The 20,732-nt window shown below is 35.9% G+C and overlaps 1 protein-coding gene across 2 annotated transcripts in view; it reads right to left on the bottom strand.

The window, feature by feature from the left end:
- Positions 1 to 20,732, bottom strand: part of EIF2AK4 (eukaryotic translation initiation factor 2 alpha kinase 4) — a 38,588-nt gene that overhangs the window by 12,589 nt on the left and 5,267 nt on the right. For both annotated transcript variants that reach the window (XM_083837920.1, XM_083837919.1), the window contains exons 4-26: positions 20,254 to 20,427; positions 18,299 to 18,379; positions 17,654 to 17,802; positions 16,116 to 16,228; positions 14,952 to 15,109; positions 13,989 to 14,524; positions 13,510 to 13,619; positions 12,792 to 12,949; positions 12,027 to 12,439; positions 11,216 to 11,282; positions 10,010 to 10,093; positions 9,408 to 9,530; positions 8,820 to 8,924; positions 8,459 to 8,516; positions 7,672 to 7,751; positions 6,898 to 6,999; positions 6,405 to 6,455; positions 5,080 to 5,316; positions 4,461 to 4,536; positions 2,669 to 2,790; positions 1,486 to 1,535; positions 1,214 to 1,382; positions 523 to 639 (exon numbers count right to left, since the gene is read on the bottom strand). In XM_083837920.1, coding sequence (XP_083694046.1) covers positions 523 to 639; positions 1,214 to 1,382; positions 1,486 to 1,535; positions 2,669 to 2,790; positions 4,461 to 4,536; positions 5,080 to 5,316; positions 6,405 to 6,455; positions 6,898 to 6,999; positions 7,672 to 7,751; positions 8,459 to 8,516; positions 8,820 to 8,924; positions 9,408 to 9,530; positions 10,010 to 10,093; positions 11,216 to 11,282; positions 12,027 to 12,439; positions 12,792 to 12,949; positions 13,510 to 13,619; positions 13,989 to 14,524; positions 14,952 to 15,109; positions 16,116 to 16,228; positions 17,654 to 17,802; positions 18,299 to 18,379; positions 20,254 to 20,427 — 3,333 coding nt within the window. The remainder of the gene's footprint in view (positions 1 to 522; positions 640 to 1,213; positions 1,383 to 1,485; positions 1,536 to 2,668; positions 2,791 to 4,460; positions 4,537 to 5,079; positions 5,317 to 6,404; positions 6,456 to 6,897; positions 7,000 to 7,671; positions 7,752 to 8,458; positions 8,517 to 8,819; positions 8,925 to 9,407; positions 9,531 to 10,009; positions 10,094 to 11,215; positions 11,283 to 12,026; positions 12,440 to 12,791; positions 12,950 to 13,509; positions 13,620 to 13,988; positions 14,525 to 14,951; positions 15,110 to 16,115; positions 16,229 to 17,653; positions 17,803 to 18,298; positions 18,380 to 20,253; positions 20,428 to 20,732) is intronic.

The raw sequence follows: 20,732 nt of genomic DNA, 5'->3' as shown, positions 1-20,732 counted from the left end.
CATACAGAAGTCAAAGCTACCAACTTTTGTTGAAAAGCACTTCTGCACAAGTGAATACAAGAATGTTTATGCAAATTAATATAAACCCCGAAAGAATAAAATTGAAAAATTAAAGAATAAAAGTAAAGAATTAAGAAATATACATTTTGTGGGGATTTAAACTCTATCTTAATTATTCAAATGAATTTAACCTATTTTCTCTGCGTGGTGGAAAAGACCAAAATGTTACTAATATACATTTTGAAGTTTTTATTGAATGGCCTACCAGTTCTTAACTATACAGGTGAATAATTCTCTCATAAATATAAATTTTAAATTTATCTTAAAACACTCCAATCCAGAGGTAACAGAAAAGTTATTAATCTAATTTTACAGCCCAAAGATAGTGAACCATTTTAAGCATCAAAAAGATGTTCCATTTTATGCTGGCAATGCTCTGTTCCTCATTTTTAGAAATTGCTCCACAAAATAAGATACCCTAAGTGATGACTACAAAGATTAGTTTAATATCCAATATCTTACCACAGCATCATATAGAATGATGTAAACTTGATTGAGTTTATCCTCTGGTATCCCACAATGCAAAAGTATAGCTTTCAGTAAGGAAGTGTGGTTCAAGTAAATACTGTAATTTCTTTCCTAACAAAGGGGAAAAAAAGAAAAAGAGAGAGAGAAAGAAAGGAAGAAACAATCAAACAAAAACGTTTTATTAGCACTCTAATTTGCTTAAAAACAAACAAACAAAAAAAGCCACAACAAATCCACCATAAACACCCCTAAATGCATGCCAACAAAGATGTTTCTTAAACCTTTAATAACTTCTCCCATTGTTCAAAAGTAACTCCAGACTTCTTCCATCACCCTACCTTCCATTTATAAATAAAGAATGGCAAGGTCTTTCCCATTCTACAGTAATCACTTGCCTGACAGAAGACAGGCATTATTTCAATGGCATTGTAAGGATTCAATTAGTATTTATGATACATACAAACCTTTGCTTCATTTTAAGTTTACCTACAAAACACATTTTTATTTAAATGACAATGCTCTATACCTGACTATTGACAAAATTTGTGATCACAAAGTTCTATACTCATTAGAGGACCCATCCTTTTTGAACACAATAGATTGAATATTTACTTAATTAAAATTTTAGGATGGAAAAAGAGCAAAAAATATTAAAAAAATCAAAAAGTATTATTAGAGAATCTACCTGTAGTACTGGAAACTCTTGAATGATTTCTGAAATGGCATAAATTGTTTCTGCTATAGGCAAAAAACTATTTCCAGTAGATGTAATAATGTCAAATGCACATTCTAGAAGTTCTTTGGGATGACAGCGGTCTAACTTCCGAGGTCTGAAAACTCGCTCTATACAGTATCTAAAAGAAACATTGAAGAACAAATCAGCATTTTCAGTGTTCTTCACTGTCCTTCACTGTCATAAAGCAGTACATCTGTGCAAACTGTCTTTAAGTCCCTTACCTTTTCAAGTTTGATATGTTGTTTCTAGCTACAAATCTTGCAAAAGGAATCTGAAAAACAGAATACATAAAAATTGTGGAAACAAAACCTTCAGTCTGGCTCTGTTCTTAAACTGGAGATTAATTACTACCACGTAGTCAACACTTCTATTCTCATGTGTGATAATGTCTTAAATATTTGCCAAAGCCAAATAAGATCAATCCTCTTTGTGACTAGCCTTAAAAAAAGGCAAACCAAAAAAAAAAAAAAAGTTCCCTAATAGCTTGGAGAAGGAAACAAGGACCTTTCTTAAGTACCCTAATGAATGCAAAATGCATCATCATAAACTATGAGCCTATTGAAACGTACTAGCAGGTATTTTGTCATTTAGATAAAGATATAAAGGAGTATTTGTTTAACAAAACTTTGGCCAACACATTTTCCAAAACAAGCAAGGCCAACAGAAAGATCAATATTGTAGATCCCACACAAGTCCTTAGCTGTGAATCACACTGTATATATAGCTTGACGTTATAAACCCAAAGGAAGGGTGAGTCACATTGACCTTAAGTTAATAATATGGAATATAAAAGGTCAGGTTCTTTAACTGTCAGTAATAAAACTTAAAGCATTTAGGCTTTAATTAAGTGCAAAGCAATTAACTACACCAACATTGCATTTAATTGGGTAGTACTGAATCACAGACACTAAAATTTCAACTGCACATACAATTCCTCTCCAGAGGAGAATGACCCTTTACAACATATGCTCAAGAGGAACATAAAACTTGGCAGAATGTTACATACATTCTCTAGAAAGACATATAAATAAGGGATAAGAATATTTTCACAGGTCATGGGAAAAGTCCTTTGTCTCACATATGTGCAAGAAAAAAAATAAAAGCAGCAGTGACATCTACCACATTTATAATATGGCAATATTTTCACCCATGGTTAAAAAAAAAAAAAAAGGAAGGAAGAAGAAAAGAAAAAAAAAAGCCTATTTGTTTTAACAGTTCCAGCTGTGAAAACCAGGAGGATTGGTTTTCTGAGCACTAAGAAAAACACAACAGACACTGAAAGACAGACTGCTTCAGCAGTCAGAGGAAGTATACGCATAAACCATGACCGGTAAATCAAAGGTATTGACAAACACCACAGCACTCTTCAAACCCAGCTTTGCCTGCAGAGAAGATACTACTTACTCTGAGGTCATAAGGAAGCATAACAAGCATCCCACTGTGATCCATGAAATATGAAGCTTCGTTATGTTCGTACAGTTTTTTATTTCTAGGCATGAGCAGAGGAGTATGCAGCTTGATGGCTCCTACACAAAAATAGTAAAATACTGTTATCTCCCATTTCAAAATTAACATCTGCTTTTTACAAGTTTATATCATACCCTGCAAGGTTGCTTAATCTCAACCAATGCTTTTAAAAAACTGCATTATTTTAAACATCCTTAAATGGTGGAAGAGGAAAGTCTATGAAAGAAACCCATCAAACAAACTCTGATATTCTGTCTTCCACCGTTCTTGGAATCAACAGGCAGCCCTCAAATAAACAGAGAAGTGCCAATTCCACAGCCCCTACAGAATCCTCACCTTGCCCTCCCTCTTTAAACACCGCTTTTCAGAAAAACATGCACATGGAACAAATTAAAAACTCTACAGATAGTGGTAGTACTGTTTTGGTCTAGAGGCACTTCTGTAGGGAACAAATATTGTTCAAAAATGTATCCCATTTCTCCAAAAATTGCCTCGAATGTTTGTGGTTCACTTTAAAATCCTCATTAAATACCTTTTTTTAAAATTATTATTATATTTTGCAACCATCTATCTGTACGAATCTAATCCTCAAAGGAAACTCCACTATAAACAATAGAATCACTAATCATTGAAAAAATACCTTCTTGTTTTAAATTCTCTACTGACTCTCAGACAGCTACTTTATTATTGACGCTTTACCAAAATCTTCAACTAGATTTCAACACAAGCATTAAACCAAACCAACCAACCAGAAAGAGCCCCAAATATAAGGAAATACTTCTAATCATTGCAGATAGAGATAAAAACTAATGGAAAACATACTTCCCCCCAAAAAAAAGTCTTTTTCTAAAAGACTGAAAAAAAAAAAATCTCCAAACTGCTGACAAGTGCCTTCCGAAGTTTGGCAAGCTTTAAATGGAGGGGAAAAAAGGTAATTTTTTATTTCACTCCAGGTTTCTGTTTCCCTTATTTTGTATTGCCAAATCCTTATCATGCTTAATCAGATTATCTACTACTAGTGTATCTACTATGAAATCTTCCAGTTTCTATTTTAAAGATTATCCACTTTTATAGAAAACACAACTCCTATAAAACAATATGAATTAAAACATTTTGAATGGGACAGTGTGTACATAACATTTTTTTTTTTAAAGGAAAAAAATTAATTAAATACTATTACTAGTGTCTGGATAAAGTCATGGAAAGAAAAACCATTGAAGACTGTTAAACATCATGACACCAGCTCCAGCTCATTTAGTTCCTGAACTGCAAATCTAAGGGCAGTATAGCTGAAGGCACTACTATACACTTGCTCTGTTTTTAAATTCTTTCTTAAGGCATTCGCATTCTGGCTTTGTTTGCAGGGAGGTTACTATGCACATGGATGCTTGGTCTCTCACTGCAGAGCTATCCCCATACTCATATCTACGTTTTACATAGCACTCTGTACATCTGAAAGCTCCCACAGACTCATCAGAACAATGAGACACATTCAAAGACATAATTAAGATTTTGACTGTTCTTTCTATGGAAAATTTAAATCACCCAGATTTGAAGTTAACAGCTACTGGGATGCCAAAATAACAGCAAAAACTATACAAAATTTACAAATGATATGCAACTCCTGAACATACTTTGTGGCTCATGTGATAGCAATAAAACCATTCCATTCCCTTGAATCCCTTCAGTCATGAAAAAGGAAACGAACGACTTTTGTAAACACACCCACCGTGTCTTTTAAATATCCGGCTGACAATCTCACATACATGCTGCTGTATCTTGGCTGCCCAAATAGAAAAACTACCCTGAAACCATCACAAATAAAAAGTACATATATAATTTATATGCGATGAACACTCTATGTAACATAGGTAATAAGTATTCTGCTGTCTTCTCTCACTATAATCAATTGTAAAGTTTACAGTTTACACAATAAAAAATAACTACAGTTATACAAAGCATTATTTTACTGTGTTATCTTGTATTTTGATTTAGAAAGATTTATGAGCTTACAGACAGAGAAGGGTTACTTTGGCACCATTAGAAAGGGAAGAAAATAGTCAAAGCCTAAAATTTACATTGGCAATCAGATGCATTAGTTTGACAGAAATTAAGAATAAAGCTTGTTTTCTTCACTGAAGAATGAATGTAAGGTTAAATGGGAAGTGGGTATTCAGCCCCCACAGTACAGATTTGTAGCTTTAAATGGGAACTAATGTGAAAGTTAATCTTAAGAGACTGCAATTACCTCAAACATGCTTTGGGTTTAACCATATAAACTTCACTTTTTTTTTTTTTAAATCCAATATATGAGAAAACTCAAACACATCCCCTTAACACCTACAAACCTTCAGCATATCACTGTCATAGGTATAGTCTATAGCTGGAGATATACGCTGTGAAAATATTTGACTCATCATAGTGCGGTATGCCTTTCCATCCACATTTGCTAAGGTATGGTGGAGTACTTCATGAAGCTCAGACTCTTCCATTTGTGGTGGTGGTAGATGTTCACTTTTTAACAGCTCCACAGCTGTTGGTCGTGCTGCAGGATCATGGTTCAAGAGCCATGTAATAACTGATCTCTAGAAATTAAATCAAAATTTTATAGTTTCTTTTATGCTAGCAGTATTTACAAAAACCTTCTTAGACACATCACATATATGGAACTATACATGCATCAGACTATACAGGGAAAAAAAAAAAAAAGCAGGGCCTGAATCTTTAAGCTGGGTAATTCTTTGCTTACTCTAAGTATCTTTTATTATGGTATTATCCAAATAAAAAAACTACTAAAGTTATTAGAAATTTGTTAGTCCATTTAGATCTCTAGGGGTGACAAAAATATGTAGTGCCTTTTGTTGTTCTACGTTATGCAAGCTCTGGCATTTTACTAACAAAGTTAAGAAAAAACACAGTCACATGCATAGGTTTGAGAGTTACAGACACTAAAAAAAAGAGAATCTTCCCAGCATATTTTGGTAAACTGTACAAAATGGAAATATTTTTATGGTACTAGTGACAGACAGATTGCTGTTCCACTAGCAAAACAGACAAAAAGTTAATTCTAATGGTTAATGAAAGAGTCCTTGCACAAGGAAGAATTTTTCTTAGATGGTTCAGAGAAAATTACACTGCAACTTATCACTTCATTCCTCTGCCATGGAGGCATGAACTAAATACAATGAGACAAAAAGAAAAAATAAAGAGAAACTCTATTCAAATCCACTGAGTTCTTGTCATTCGAAGTTTCCCAAAAAGCTCTTGGTAGCAATTTTCAAATTAAGAGTGTCAATTTAAGCTGTATATCTCTTCCTGTTCTGTGGCATGGATCTCTTTGTAAAGTTTAAATTAAGGGTTAAAAAAACATAGCTGCAATTTTTTTATGCCTAAAAAGTAAAAATTGTCCATGACACCTTAAAAGATACATATATATGGGTGAACTATGCATTTCTTTATGACTGCACTCAGGGAATTTTGTGGATAAGCATATTTCCACGTCGACTTTACAAATTCTTTTTTTTTTCCTTTTTTTTTTTTTTCTCCTCACTTTGTTCTAATAACAGGTAATAACAGCTTGGCAGAAATTACTAATTTAGACTTAAGTGGGAAAAATAATAATTAATTCATCTTGACAGGAAATACCTACTAGTTAAAATGCCTTCAAAATTACCTGCTTTGCATGCTTGACTTCATCAAAGTCTTGAGGAAATACAATATTGGGCTATAAAAAAAAAAAACAAACACATTTTAATTTGAACAGTCAGTCCAGCTTATGCAAGCTGGTCTTATTTTTAAAATATGGAAATATTTTTAATCAGAAAGACCAAGCATTTTTATTGCCAATGGGGGAAAAACAAACAAACAAACAAATACATGGCATATTTAGATTGAAGAGCTAACAGAAAGAAGAATGCTACTGAAATGCCTGAAATACTGAATACTGACTGATGTTAATAACGAAGAAATCTACATTACATTAAGAGAATGTCACTAACAGCTCCAACTTTATCCTTTCCTTTGTATTACATATTTTAACTTTTTTTTTTCTTTTAAAAAAAAAAAAAGCACTCCTCATGGAAACATTTTTGCTATGTTTTGCATCCTTTTCCTTCTCTTAAACTACCTGATGCACAGAATTCAATCTTTTATACCTGTACACTTACCAGTCTTAGCTGACTAAGAACAAAGATCCTTTCTGATGCAGTACTCATGGGGTGGTAAGACATTTCAAAGAATATTATACCCAGACTGAATAGGTCCACTTTCTGTGGAAGACAAAATGGAAATCTAAATGCAGTACCTGTGAATTTTCTGCCAAAGATGACAGCAGAGAAAAATAATATTTTGTTTAAATTTCACATTAGAGAGCATAAGAGAGGTGTGGGTTGGCTTTTGTTGTTGTTTAATTTTTGTTAAATGATGCAATCGATTAAGATTTGGTAGACTTCAGTATCTTTTATCTTCGCAGCACTGCAATGACATAAAGGGCTCTGTTTCACTTTGAAATCATTCTTGTTTTGAAATTCAGCTAATTTTTGTATATAAACAGAATCCTCCGTAAAGAAAAAAAATGTACTACCACCCCCCAAAATCACAATCTAGGAATCCAGGAGAGCAATATATACTTCAGATGATGACATTTTACTTTAGCTAAAGGTTGTAAGATTTTTAACCCATTTGCTTATAAAGATCCACCTTTCAATTTCCGGTAGTTTGCATGTAAACACAGTTACAGCACAGCCCAAATAACTGTCTTGCCTTGCCTATATCCTTCCACCTTGGTCCCACAAGAGTATTTCTCATTCCCTTGATTATCTCAGAAGTCCCACCACATCCTTTTCCATCTCAAATTCACCTTTGTTGAGCATGAGTGATGTGCATTGTACCTAGTACCTCAGATTCCATGCTGCCTTTTTATTAAGTCTACTTAATCATACCTGATTATATGTAGACTTAGTGTTTCCTTGGACCTCTGGACTGACATACAGTGCAGTACCAACCATTCCTGTCAAACTACCTACACATCAAAAGATAAAAGCATTAGTTTCAAGACAGCAGGAAAGAAACGCAGCATCAAAGTCAGGAAATTTCACTCATCTTTTGTCTTTGTTTCTTTCAGGGTGGAATGCAGTCCTTCACAATAGATAACCAGTCAAGAACAGTTTGCAAAACAGTTCTTACCTCCATATGTCAAGTATACGTGTCTGTCTATACTATCTACATCCTACCTACTGCTTTACAGAACTGTAATAGGTCAGCACATGATACAACTAAATCTCACAATACACTCACTCATCTTAAGATACACATATACTAACATTTTCTCAAAACAAAAAATTCAGCCTAATACGTAACAAAACCAACAGCAACAAAACCAAACAAAACTCCCTCAAGTCTTGAAATTGTCCTACACAGTTAAGAGAACATAAGTACAGATAGAACAGATATACAGGATCTCTACATACCCCACCATAATGAAAGCACCAGTCTGTGGCAGAAGGCTAACAGTGGAAACAAGTTCAATCAGATAATTGGCAAAACTGCTAGGATTATATGTAACATATCCACCCAGAAGTCGGATTTTTTTTCCAAAACAAACAAACAAAACACACACACACAAAGTCATTTTCAAACAATGACTGTAAGTTCTAACAGTGTACACAATATTGCAGAAAACAGAACTTTGCTTAAAATCATTTGAAGCAAGCTATTATGTACACTAACCTGATGGGTCAGACTTAGCAAAACTATCCGAGTGATTTTCTTCTTGTTTAGAGATTGCCTGAAATCAGGAAAACAGATATATTGTACATGGCACTTGAAATGCTTCTGTTGGCTTTTCTTGCTGCTTTGGTTTGCAGTACACAATTTAATTCTAGACTCTTAGAAATAAAAATATTTATGGCATTCACAATAAAGTCTGATGAGCATTATTTTCTATTTTCATGTATATTCAATGTATATTCATGTAACATTACATGTAATATGTAATATATTAATGTAATATTACATGGAATCATGTAATAATCATGTGATATTACAACACAAAATGAAAGTTGCTTCATTCACTTTCAGCTGTACTCACTGTATTTGCTGGATGATCTGTAGCTAAACCAAAATCACCAATTTTCACATGATCATCGGAATCTAAAAAAATGTTCACAGGTTTCAAGTCTCTGTGGATCATTCCCTGTTATAGCAGGAGAACAACAAAAAAAGACCAACAGCATATGAAACAAGAAACACAATGCAAAATGTAAGTCTTTATAGTAGACTGAAAAACAGTATTACATAATTTAATTATTCTATATAGAGTGGAAAATTTAGTGCATTAAGTCACTGATGATTAATTTTGAAGTAAGACTGTAGTCACTAGGCCAGAAGATAGAAACAATCTTTAGTGCTAATAGATACCTAATGCAATGTTTTTAAAGGTAGGGTTTTTTTTTTTTTATGACAAAAGGAAAGATTTGAAGTGAATCATTACAAAATTCAAATTTATGATAATACATTCTAAAGCCCTAGAACTGAATAATAATAGGAAGAATAAGAAACAAAACTTGCTAATAAACACAATTATACAGAATCAAATGCTCAAAATTGAATAGAGTAGAGTTGAATGTATCATAACATATAATATTATGGACAGGTCATAACTGTCATACTTACTAACCTTTTCATGGATGTAAGCTAACCCATCTAAAATTTCTCGGAAAAGCCTCCAAAGCCGACTGGTGTCTTCATATAATCCTTGGTCAATGGTATCCCTTAATGTGCTCTTTTCACAATACTCCATCTTCAGTTGTGCATATGTAGGGGAGAGAGGGAGAAAAGAGCAGTTTTGTTAAAAAGAAAAAAAAAAACCACAAAAAACAAATCATAAACTTGTGTACGTGAGCATGTTAATGCCTGGTTCTGTAAAACACGTTTCAGAAGCAGGTATTACCAAAATATTCAGCTGTTTGGAGTTTTCTGGAGAGATGTATTTTAGCTAGAAAATATGAACTCACTTATGGGTCCTATCCCATTTTCAGGGACAATGGTACTAGCTTGTTTAGTAGTCCATTCTCAAACATAAATGTTATAAACAAGATGAAAGCAGTCTAGGCATAATCCATGTTTAAAACCAAACTTCCAAGTATCTTTGCCTTTATTTTACTTGGATTCTTAACTGATTATATTATGCGTATGCACAGCATGTGCAAACAATCATATAAAAATTTAATTCCATCTAGTTGCGCCCCCCTTCCAGACCAGGGCCACAGGCAGACTAACCTGAATGTACAGGTAATGCACTGTCTGAATGACTGGTATCCTGTCTTCTTCTTCGTGGCTACTCTTTTCGTTGCCTTCTTCATCCTGTGTCACAGTAAAAATAACGGAAGAAATAGCTACAGGAAGCTGTCCAGAGTTTTTTTTATGCATACTACTATTCTTTAGTGGGTAGAACACATTCATGAAAACTCATCTTCTATGACTGGGTTTTAACATTAGCAAAATAATATATTGACATTTTTATAACACTGCTGCTTCTAAATCCACTAGAAAAACAGGTATGACCCAACTCTCACTTTCAAAAGTGAGAACGAATAACATTTTTGTCATAATTAGACACTGGAAAAAAAGTCTTCCAGAAGGTCTGGATAAAATCTAAATTTCAAAATGTGTGATGTTTAAAACAAACAAAAAACACCACCTTTGAAACTGCAATATACAAAGCGTATCTAGTAAAATGAATAAAGAAAAAAACCACAATAACTTTGATATATTATATAAATCCTCTCTATCCTTCCATGATAGTAAGTGTACTGTCATCTTATTAAATATAGGTTGAAAGCTTTGTCATGCCAATGTATGTTTCAACAGAAAGAAGAAGGAGATAAGCATCCATGGTAGCATTTTACAAATCATCAGGATTGGCAATGACAGATTCTACATGCTGTAGAAAGTTCTACGTATTAGCTTTCTAGTGGTATAGTGCTCTGACTTTTCACTAAAAGTGTTGTGATTCAAAATCTTAAGAACAACTAAAACCTCACATACATTATGCTGACCTCTCATCTCTCTTTGACTGCTACAAACACGTCACCACTTTGAGAAAATGGCTAGTATGAGCAAATACACTGCTTTACATCCCCTAAAAAGAGAACAGAATTTCAACTTTCGTATGATGTAAGGCAATCCAGATGGTGAATTGATAAATCATGCACATACATGTCTTAAACTTGCACTAACTAGGCTCATGACTACGAAATGTGACTCACATTTAGCTCAATGACACTGTGAGAAACAGAATCCAGATTAGTTGCATCAGGTATATTTTTATGTAGCTCCTGATGGCACATTTGCTGTCATGAACATAACCCTGTATGAGCCTGTGTTTACACAGAACATGAAACAAAACCTACCAACCAACCTGTTTGCTTGTCAAAGAATATTTTATGATCTTAGCATTTTCACTAGCTTTATCTTTATACTTACTGGATGACCTTTACTATTTTCATCCTCGTTATCAAAAATTATTTCACTTTCGGAGTCTGTGGTTGGCCTATTTAAAAAAAAAAAAAAAGTTTTGGTATTCCTAAAGTAAACATTACCAAAATATTTATTATGAAACCTGAAGCGTATATTTGCTGAAAAAAAAATAATTTCCTTCTTTTAAGTTTCTCTTGAAGGACCTATATGCCTTAAACAAACAGATGGAAACAAAAGTATCCTGCTTGCAAAGCTAAACTTCCTTCAACAGCTCAGTCTCTTAAAATGGAGGCATATATTTACATCAGTAAAATTTCATTTCTGCCTTCAGTAAGAAAAACTGAGGTAAGTTCATTTACGATCCAATGCTTAAACAACAACAACAAAAACACAAGTGAAAGAACCACCCCCCACACAGCGATAGGTATTGAATATGTTAATAAAATCAAAAGAAGAAAGAATGAGTAAGGTATTTTTCAGGATTTTTAATCTCTCTGATGTTGTTTATTAAAAACGTATGTCTTAAGGTTGGAAGACAGTCTAACATAAAAGTAAACAGCCATGCATTCTGAAACAGATGCTAAGAAACTTCTAAAAGCCTAAGCCAACGTCTTCCTCTTATACTGACAGTTTTTAACTACAAATTTTCCTCTCCATGGCTATCCAACTGCTGGCAAATACAGTAATTTATTACCAGAGGACAGAACGAAAATGCAGTGAATTGCCACTGACACAAATGAGAATGGTAAAAGACACAAGCCTGGAATACTCAGCCATGCTAGTGTTCCCTACAGAGCCAATAATGAAGACATCTTACAAAAACGAATGTGAGAACACCCCATCGCCATCGTCATCGTCATCATCACTGGACTCCTGATCAGCTCCGCTGAACTTGTTGCTGGAGGATCTTTCACATGAAGTACTCCACTCAACTGAACTTGTCAGAACTGGGGGAGGAGCATTGGCTTCCACATCACTTGACTCCTCAGTTGTAAAGATGAGATCTGCTTTGGTGGGCACTCTCTTCTCTTCAGCTGTTTCAGATGATGGAGCAATGGGAGCAGGACTTTCATGTTTTTCTATCCAAGCATTGTAATACCTCACAATATTTTCATGGTTCAAGCGGGAAAGTAACGTTACTTCCCCCTTAATCCTCCGAAACTGCTTGCTGGCAGTGTTTATGCGGATACGTTTAACAGCATAATAGCAACCATCAAGCTTATTTCGCACCTGCAAAATTCAAACAAATCTGAAGTCAAATGCTTATAAACGCTCTACCAAATAGAGTCAGAAGTAGAATAATTTCATGGAAGTGGGAAGTTTTCCCTCCTTCACCTGGGAAATGACTGCAATTCAAATGCAAACTTCCCCATACTGATGGACCTCTCCCTACGATCCCAGTAATCTCTAACAAAACTTATCAGCCTACTCAATTCTAGATAAAAAAAACCACAATACAGGTACAGCACACTAGAAAATCATCAACAAAACCAAGTAAATATTGAGTACATTGTTTTGCTTCAGAGAAAACAAACGCATTCCAAAAAGGATTCAATAGTGAGAAATAATTTTTATACCGTACCTTGATGACTGCTCCGAAAGCTCCTTTGCCAAGTAATTTTAGCTCTTCAAACTCATTGTAATAGCGTGAAAATTGTCTCTGTGTTTCTGTGAAGAACGAAGCGCTGGATATCTGACCGCTGGGTACAACTGTTTCGATGCAATCTACACCTGCTGAATCTGTAATGAGGACATCATGGTTACCAGCACTGGTACAGGGGTACGGTGATAAGGCACTAGGCACTGTCAAACAAGCACTAGGAAGAAGATAAATCCTAAATAACCAAGTACAACTAAAACCTAAGATACGGAAGTGCTCTGCTGAGTAGAGTTAAGCTTTGGTATAAGAATAAACCTTAATACAGTGTTTCATTACCAACATTAATTATACTGGACAAAGTAAGTAATTTGAACAGAATACAATGAAGGAAGACATCTCACTGAAACAGAATCTTCTGGGAAGAAAATAAAATCTGACATTTATATGATGCAGAAGGCGGAGGAATTTCCAGACTTAATTAAAGCATCAGCTTTCTCTACCGATGAGAAAACAACAGTCAGACCACCCCAGCTAGTCATGGACCTATAAGCTGGTGTGATCTTTAACTTCTAGATTAGTTATTGCAAAGCACTTGCACAAACACGATTTTGATGCTCTAGTACAGCCCAATTTTTCTGTTACTGCAGGCATGTGGTCCAGTTACTATTTAACAGAATACAGAAAGAACTGAGTTTCTCACCATCTAGATTTTCTTCTGCTACAGGTGTTTTCATTTGTGGAATGTTTATGAAACTATGTTGTAACAGCTGCTGAGGGGTCCATCTTTCCTTATCTTCCAAGCAAACACATCTGTTAGCAACCAAAAAAGAGAACTGTTCAAAGAACTATCCTAGATCAGACGTAAACGTTCAAACAGATTTCTGTTAAGGAATGATCACCTTTATCAATTCTGATGGAATCAGAGGGGAAGAGAGACTAATGACTTATCCACACAAAGCTGGTGGCAGAACAGAGCAGAAGAGAGCACCAGATCTGTTCTCCTGAATCCCAGATTAGCAGCCTGAGCCTGGAGCAAGAAAACGCCTCTTCTCTAAAAAACTACGACTAGTGACACAGGGGGATTTAGCTGATCTTTTGAAAAACCGTTTGAGCCTTAAAAATAAAAAAATAAAAAATATATAAAAGAGAAGAAGATACAGGAATGCAGCAAACACGTACTTTTCCAGAAAGTCTTGGAAGTCAGCAGGTAAATTGCTAGGAACAGCAACTGGATATTCCTTCGTTACTTGGCCCTGGCTGAGTGAAAGCAGAAGCAAGCCCAGACTCCACACATCTCCTTTTTTTCCAGGTTTGCTGGGAAGAGCATCCTCACTAAAATGAACTTTGGTCTGCTCAAAAACATCTGCTTTGCAGATATCAGCTAAGCGCTTGGAAATGCTGTAGTCTGTCACCTTGATGTTTCCTTCAGCATCTACCAGGATACTGGAAGCACAAAGAACTTTGTGCACTACTGAATTACTGTGCAAGTAGTCCAGAGCTGACAAAATCTGGGTCACATAATGGCGCAACTGCTCAATTGGAACCGGAGTCTCTTTGTGCAAGTAGGTAGAAAGGCTGTAACCACTTATGTGCTCCACTAAAATGTCCACCACAATTGAATCATCCCGTTCTTTAAGGTTCATACATATATAATGCACTATGTTTGGGTGACTTAGCTTTGTCAGTGAGCTGAACTCTGTCTCTGCACCCTGAAGCTGTTAGAGAAAAACAACATAACATGCATTGTGTCATATTTCATGAACACACAATTAATAAAATAGATAATACAAAAAAATATATACAGTATATGACATCCTCATCCTCATGTGAAAAGAATGCATTGTAGACAAGGGGCAAGAACAACTCTGGTTTCTGCCAGGCACATTTGATTTCCTCCTTCTTCAGAATTGTAATATTTTATTATTTTATTTATGCATACTTGCAAGTACACTTCCGTGCAGTTGTATTACTTTAAATGTACTCCTGAATACCCCAACATGTTAATTTTCCTCTGAAGTGGAAAACTCCGAACTTTTCAGGCTCATCACCACCCTCCCAAGCTTAACATAAATTAGCAGTTTTATCAAAAGTGTTGAACACCCCCTAAACTTTATCAAGCCAAGTGAAACCTATGGGCATTACCTGCTTCTTACACTTCTCAATCTTTTCTCTTTCATGCGTTGTAAGAAATTTTCCCATCTTTTTTTGCCAGTGTAGAACCCACTCATAAATTAAAACAAAGTCTCCACTGTGAATTTCCAATGCATTGTAGACTGATTTACCAAGCTGTTCATCCTTGCCTACATATGAAGGGAGAGAAGAGGAAGACAGTTTCTCTTTTTTCCTAAAGGCTTGAGCTCCTGCAAATGCTAAAGAAACACTGCTTTCTACAATTCCCGAAATGTAGAACTACTTACAACTAAACAAAATCTGTACCTACATGTGGTCTGAAAAATATCAGCTCTGACAAATGTGAATTCTATGTAGATAAAATAAACTAACACTAGTCAAACGAAAACTACAGCATATTGGCAGAAATTGCTTCACATTCTAAGAATTTCAGGTTTCAGTAACTGAATACTCTTCACGCTGAACAAATGCCAAACTCTATGGACATAACTGTTCATCATCAAACTGCAATATAATAAAATTATTTTTGCACCAGAGACTTTTAGATTGCTTATCCTGCCACTGAGGAAGCGCTATGTTGAAAAAGAACAACAAAAACATTTTGTGGTCCATTTACATGGCACTCCATGGAGGCCTTTCATCTCCAAAAGTCTCCTACTCTTGCATATATTTAGTTGTCGCTAAAACTGCTGCTTTCATCCCATTGCTATCAGCAGCAATGGTGGGAGAAAAAGCCAGTATCCCTAACCCTGCTCTTACCACTGGTTTCACGTTTCCGAAAGTTAAATGATTTCTTGCTTGGTGGCAATGTGTATTTGACAAGCTAGCTATTTATTTAAATTTTAAAAAAAATCTGTTTGGGGAGTTATTTTAGTTATGAAGAGAATATAAAACGTTGAGCAGGTGTTTTTTTGGTATTGCTATTCAGTTACGTAATTGTTTCAGAAGAAGCAGATATTTACTTAAAATAATCTTAAGAAAATATGGAATATTTATAACAAAGAAATTTTGCTTATTACTCCCTCCCAATCCTGGCTGTGACATTTCATATTCCACAACAATATTCTCTCTCCCTTGCTACTCTGTACCTGGTAACATTGTTCAAGTTCTCTGCCCCCCCCAAAAAACAACAGCTCCCAAAACAGCATTTCAAACTGCAAATATTATTTTGCTTACCTAAACATTTTCCTTTATGGACAGTAAGTTGCCCAGCGCTTGTGCTGAAGTTCAACACCTCGTAATTGCTGGTGGACTCTTCATTATTACCAACAGAAAATTGGCGTTCTCGTCTGCAATGTGGACAGAATATGTTTCTCTGTCTCAAAAAAATATTGTTGCAGTCCCTAGTTCCTAAAGATATCATTTCTGCGACGGGATTAGTTTTCAGACACTTTTGTATCCAAGCATAACATTCATCAAAGATACTGAGTTAGTGTAAACATAAAATCTGATTAGAAATTCAGCATTTTGCAAACAACATTTTGCACTGGGTGTCTAAAATCAAAGCCAGGAATTGAATCAGCAAGGAGTTCAATCCAAACCTTAAAACTTCTGCAGCTGAGGATGACATCTTCAGTTTGGAAAACATAATAGTAATAACAACAACAACCACCACAACAAACATATTACTGCTCTGAAAAATACCTAAGTATATCTTGATTTGTATTATCTTTCAAAACATAACAAAAAGCAAATATATGCAGTTTTTTAAAGATCATTCCAGCTTTAGCTTAATTATTTTTCCCAACTTAAAATGGGTTTGCCATTTGCTTTTACTCCTCTAAATAAATCCTGCAAGAAGGAGAAAGTTTTGAAAAAAAAACAGACAAACAAAAAAACCCACACAAAATGCCAAAACAACAACAAAAACCAATGAAGTGGTATATTCCAAACCTTCTCACATGCATGTATGGAGCTGCATTTAAGATCAGAAAGAACTCAAGACCACTATCTCAAACCAACCTCTACTTCATCTTAGTACAATCTACTTCAAAATAGAAGTATCACCGTTACACGGTGTTTCCTCCAAATAAATGCAATTATGTATAGAGATCACAGGAGTATATGAAGGGTCACGTAGAAACTCCTTCAACATACCGAATTTAAGAAAAAAGAAAGTACATACATCGGAGATGTCACTTCACTAGAGCTGTATAAAGAACAATATACGAAGAAAGCATCTGGCCTTCTGAACTCAAATATATTTTATAAATGAAATTAAAAACATTTAAAATAATCTTCTGAAAGTTTAAGTCCCAGTAGCCAAAATTTCAGGCTTCATGAACATACAAACCAAGGGCACCGCTGTCCTTGTAAAGACAGACCTCAGAAAACTAAATGGGCTTAGCTTTTGCTTAACTCTACAAATACAGTACCAGGGCACTTCTAGATCATTTTTGATTATTTTTATCATTGTTAGAATAAGTAACTCTGCCTTTTTGTATTTTTGTTAAGAACACAAAATGCAAAGAAGACATAATGTAAGAACAGTTGTGTGGTCAGTATTAGTCCACTGTACGTGTTCAACGTTAAAGCATTGTAACACAAACTTTTGAGACATCTTGTTCCACAAACACAGACAGCATCTCATTTGATTATACTAAGATTAGCAATGAGATAGGAAAGCTGATTTCTGGATTATCAAATACTATACAGAAACAACTGTCAAATACAAACTGCAACTAAAAAATCCACATGCAAAGTGACATACATACTTTGAACGTCCAGCTGAATTTGGGCGGTGTTTATTATTCACTCCATGTTCCAAACAGTTCCCATTCAAACTGGAAGCAACTCTGTACCCTGCAGTATCTCTCCTGTGAGAATTTTCCTGACTTGTCTGAGCAGCTATTTCCAGACGTTCCTATAAATCAGGAAAAATACTGGATAAGAAACTATCCTCAAAATATGTGGGTATACTTGACCATTATTCTATAAAGTAATCTAGATCACAGAAGAAAATAGGTTTCCATACTAAATGTACAGGCAAAGTTGAGGAAGAAGTGCTGAGATTCAGACAGCACATTTCAGCACTGTCTACAGGCAGGAATGTAAGGATGCTTTGCAATGAAACTGTTGACACATTACCATACTATTCTATGTCTGTTTAAAAATATTCATCTCAGAACACTAAAAAGATGCCAATAAATTATTTTCCCTTACAGTTAGTTTTATTTCAGAAATAAATTCCACGAAATCAAGAATAGAAGATGCTATTTTAACCTAGATCTAATAAAAGCACTGGATGAGAGAAGATATCAAGAACAGTTGAATCACGTTATTCTTTCAAATTTCTTTGTGCTACAGAGTTCGCAAAACGGTAGTGCAATGTTTTTGGGACACCTGCTTAGAAAGAATACCTGTTTGGCAATCTCCTTCTTTTTTCTTTCTTCTCTTTTCTCTTCCTCCCGTCTCTGAATCTCATTAAGGATTTCACGTTGCTGAAATGAATTTCAGTGCTGTTAAACATGCAACAAACACTACGTACAATGCAACTGCTAATCTTACCCTGTCAAAGACAATGTTAAAGTATTGTAGATCTCAGAAGAATAAAATTAAATTATATTAATAATAAAAAAAATCAACTGTTAAGACAAAATACCATCAATTGTATGATGAAGGTGAATGAAATTCAGACAAAAGAAAATAACTGACAGATCCAACAACAAAGTTTCATACACAGAAAAGATATTGAGAAATAAGACAAAAAGTTATTTTTTAGATTAATAGCTATTATGTCCGTATTGCCACAGTGTGGAGATTTCACACCACAATTCTCTCTGTGACCCAGATGAATGTCCTCACTTCTAGTGCAGGATAAATATGTCTCTTTAGATTAAATTTATTGCTCTCTAGAGAAGTTTGTCATAGTGAATATATCAGTCAATCTATGGTGAAGGAAGGTAGGATTATCTATGTGTCTGGATAATACTTCCTAGATTAAGATGGAACACACTGAATGTATTTACTCACACTTTTGTATAAGGTCCTCTTTATAAATGGTTTCCATAGGATCAGTTATCAACATTCAAGTTTGCTTCAGTATTGCAAACATTCAGTAGTGCAAACATTCAAGTTTGCACATGTATTTCTCAGGGTTAAAAATTCATCAGTAAAATGTTACAACAACAAGAGCAGATAGTTCATATAGTACCTATTGGTCAGAGCTGCCAGTGTCAGTTGATAAGCTATAATTCCTTAAAACCTATGGCTATGCAGGATGACTTACAAAATCATGACTGTGTGGAGGGTGGTTTTACTCAGGTGGGCAGCCGAGCTCCACCACAACTGCTCTCTCACTCCCCCTCCTCAAAGGGAAAGGGGGAGAAAAAACGATAAAGAGGGCTCAAGGGTTGAGGTAAGGACAGGAAGATCACTCAACAATTACTGTCATGGGCAACACAGACTCAGTGTAGGGAGATTAGAGAAATTTATTGCTTAATCCTCACAAGCTAGAGAAGTGAGAAACAAAGAAAACAAACTAAAAACACCTTCCCCCTATCCACCCCATTCCACCTCCTTCCCTTGAGCAGCGCAGGAGACCAGGGAATGGGGGCTGAGGTCAGTCCCTAACTCTGTCTCTGCTGCTCCTTCATGGTCCCTCTCTGCCCCTGCTCCCCGTGGGGTCCCTCCCACGGGATGCCGTCCTTCCCGAACTGAGCCTGCGCGGGCTGTCCACAGGCAGCAGCTCTTCAAGGACTGCTCCCACAAGGGTCCATTCGTCAGAAGCAAACTGCTCCAACGTGGGTCCCCCACAGACAGCAGCTCCTGCCAGGTCACCTGCTCCTGCGTGGGCTCCTCTCTACGGGCTGCAGCTCCAGCCCAGGGCCTGCTCCTGTGGGGGTCCTCCACAGGCTGCAGCCTCCTTCGGGGCAGGTCCACCTGCTCCACCAGGGGCTCCTCCACGGGCTGCAGCGTGGAACCCAGATCCACTGTGGTACACCATGGGCTGCAGGGGAACTTCTGCTCCGGCACCTGGAGCACCTCCTCCCCCTCCTTCTTCACTGACCTCGGAGTCTGCAAGACTGTTTCTCACTCCTCACTCTCCCAGCTGCTGTTGCGCAGCAGTTGTATTTTTCCCTTTCTTAAATCTGCTCTCGCAGAGGCGCAAACAACATTGCTTATTGGCTCGGGTCTGGGCAGCAGCGGGTCCCTTTGGGGCTGGCCCTTATCTAACACAGGGCAGCTTCTGGATTCTTCTCACAGAAGCCACCCCTGCAGCCCCCCGCTAGCAAAACCTTGCCACATAAATCTACTGCAGATTGTTATAATAACGTAAACAATACAGGGTTATTCATACTTTAATTTCTCTTACCTCCTGCTCCTCTCTTCTTTTAACTTCTTGTGCCCTACGCAATTCCTCCTGAGCCAGCCTTTCTTGTTCTTTTTGATGATTTTTTAGCATTTCTTCATGAAAAGACTTGGAAGGTGGTTTATTATACTCACTGAGAAATGATTGTATGTGGCCTGCAAGTTCAAATATCATCACCTGAAAGAAAATAAATGTGAATGACATGCAGAGCTCAAACTAGTTGAAAGAACAAATTCAAAGAACATCGTAAAATGATAACCCACTCAGAAAAGCAATACAGCAACAGCAGTGTGTGACTGCTCATTTTGTTACTTACCAGATTAATTTACTGTATTTCAGTACATTTTGTCAAAGCTATTTATTAATGAACCGTAACATGAAAAATCCCTGACCACAGGAGCACAGACGGTGAAAATTACTGAAAAACAGATTTAAGCACTTTCCCCCTTCCCTCCCTGCAAAATCCCTTTTCTTATCTCCTT

Source organism: Anser anser (assembly GCF_964211835.1).
Source record: "Anser anser genome assembly, chromosome: 5".
Lineage (NCBI taxonomy): Eukaryota > Metazoa > Chordata > Aves > Anseriformes > Anatidae > Anser > Anser anser.
This window is presented reverse-complemented; position numbering and strand designations above follow the sequence as displayed.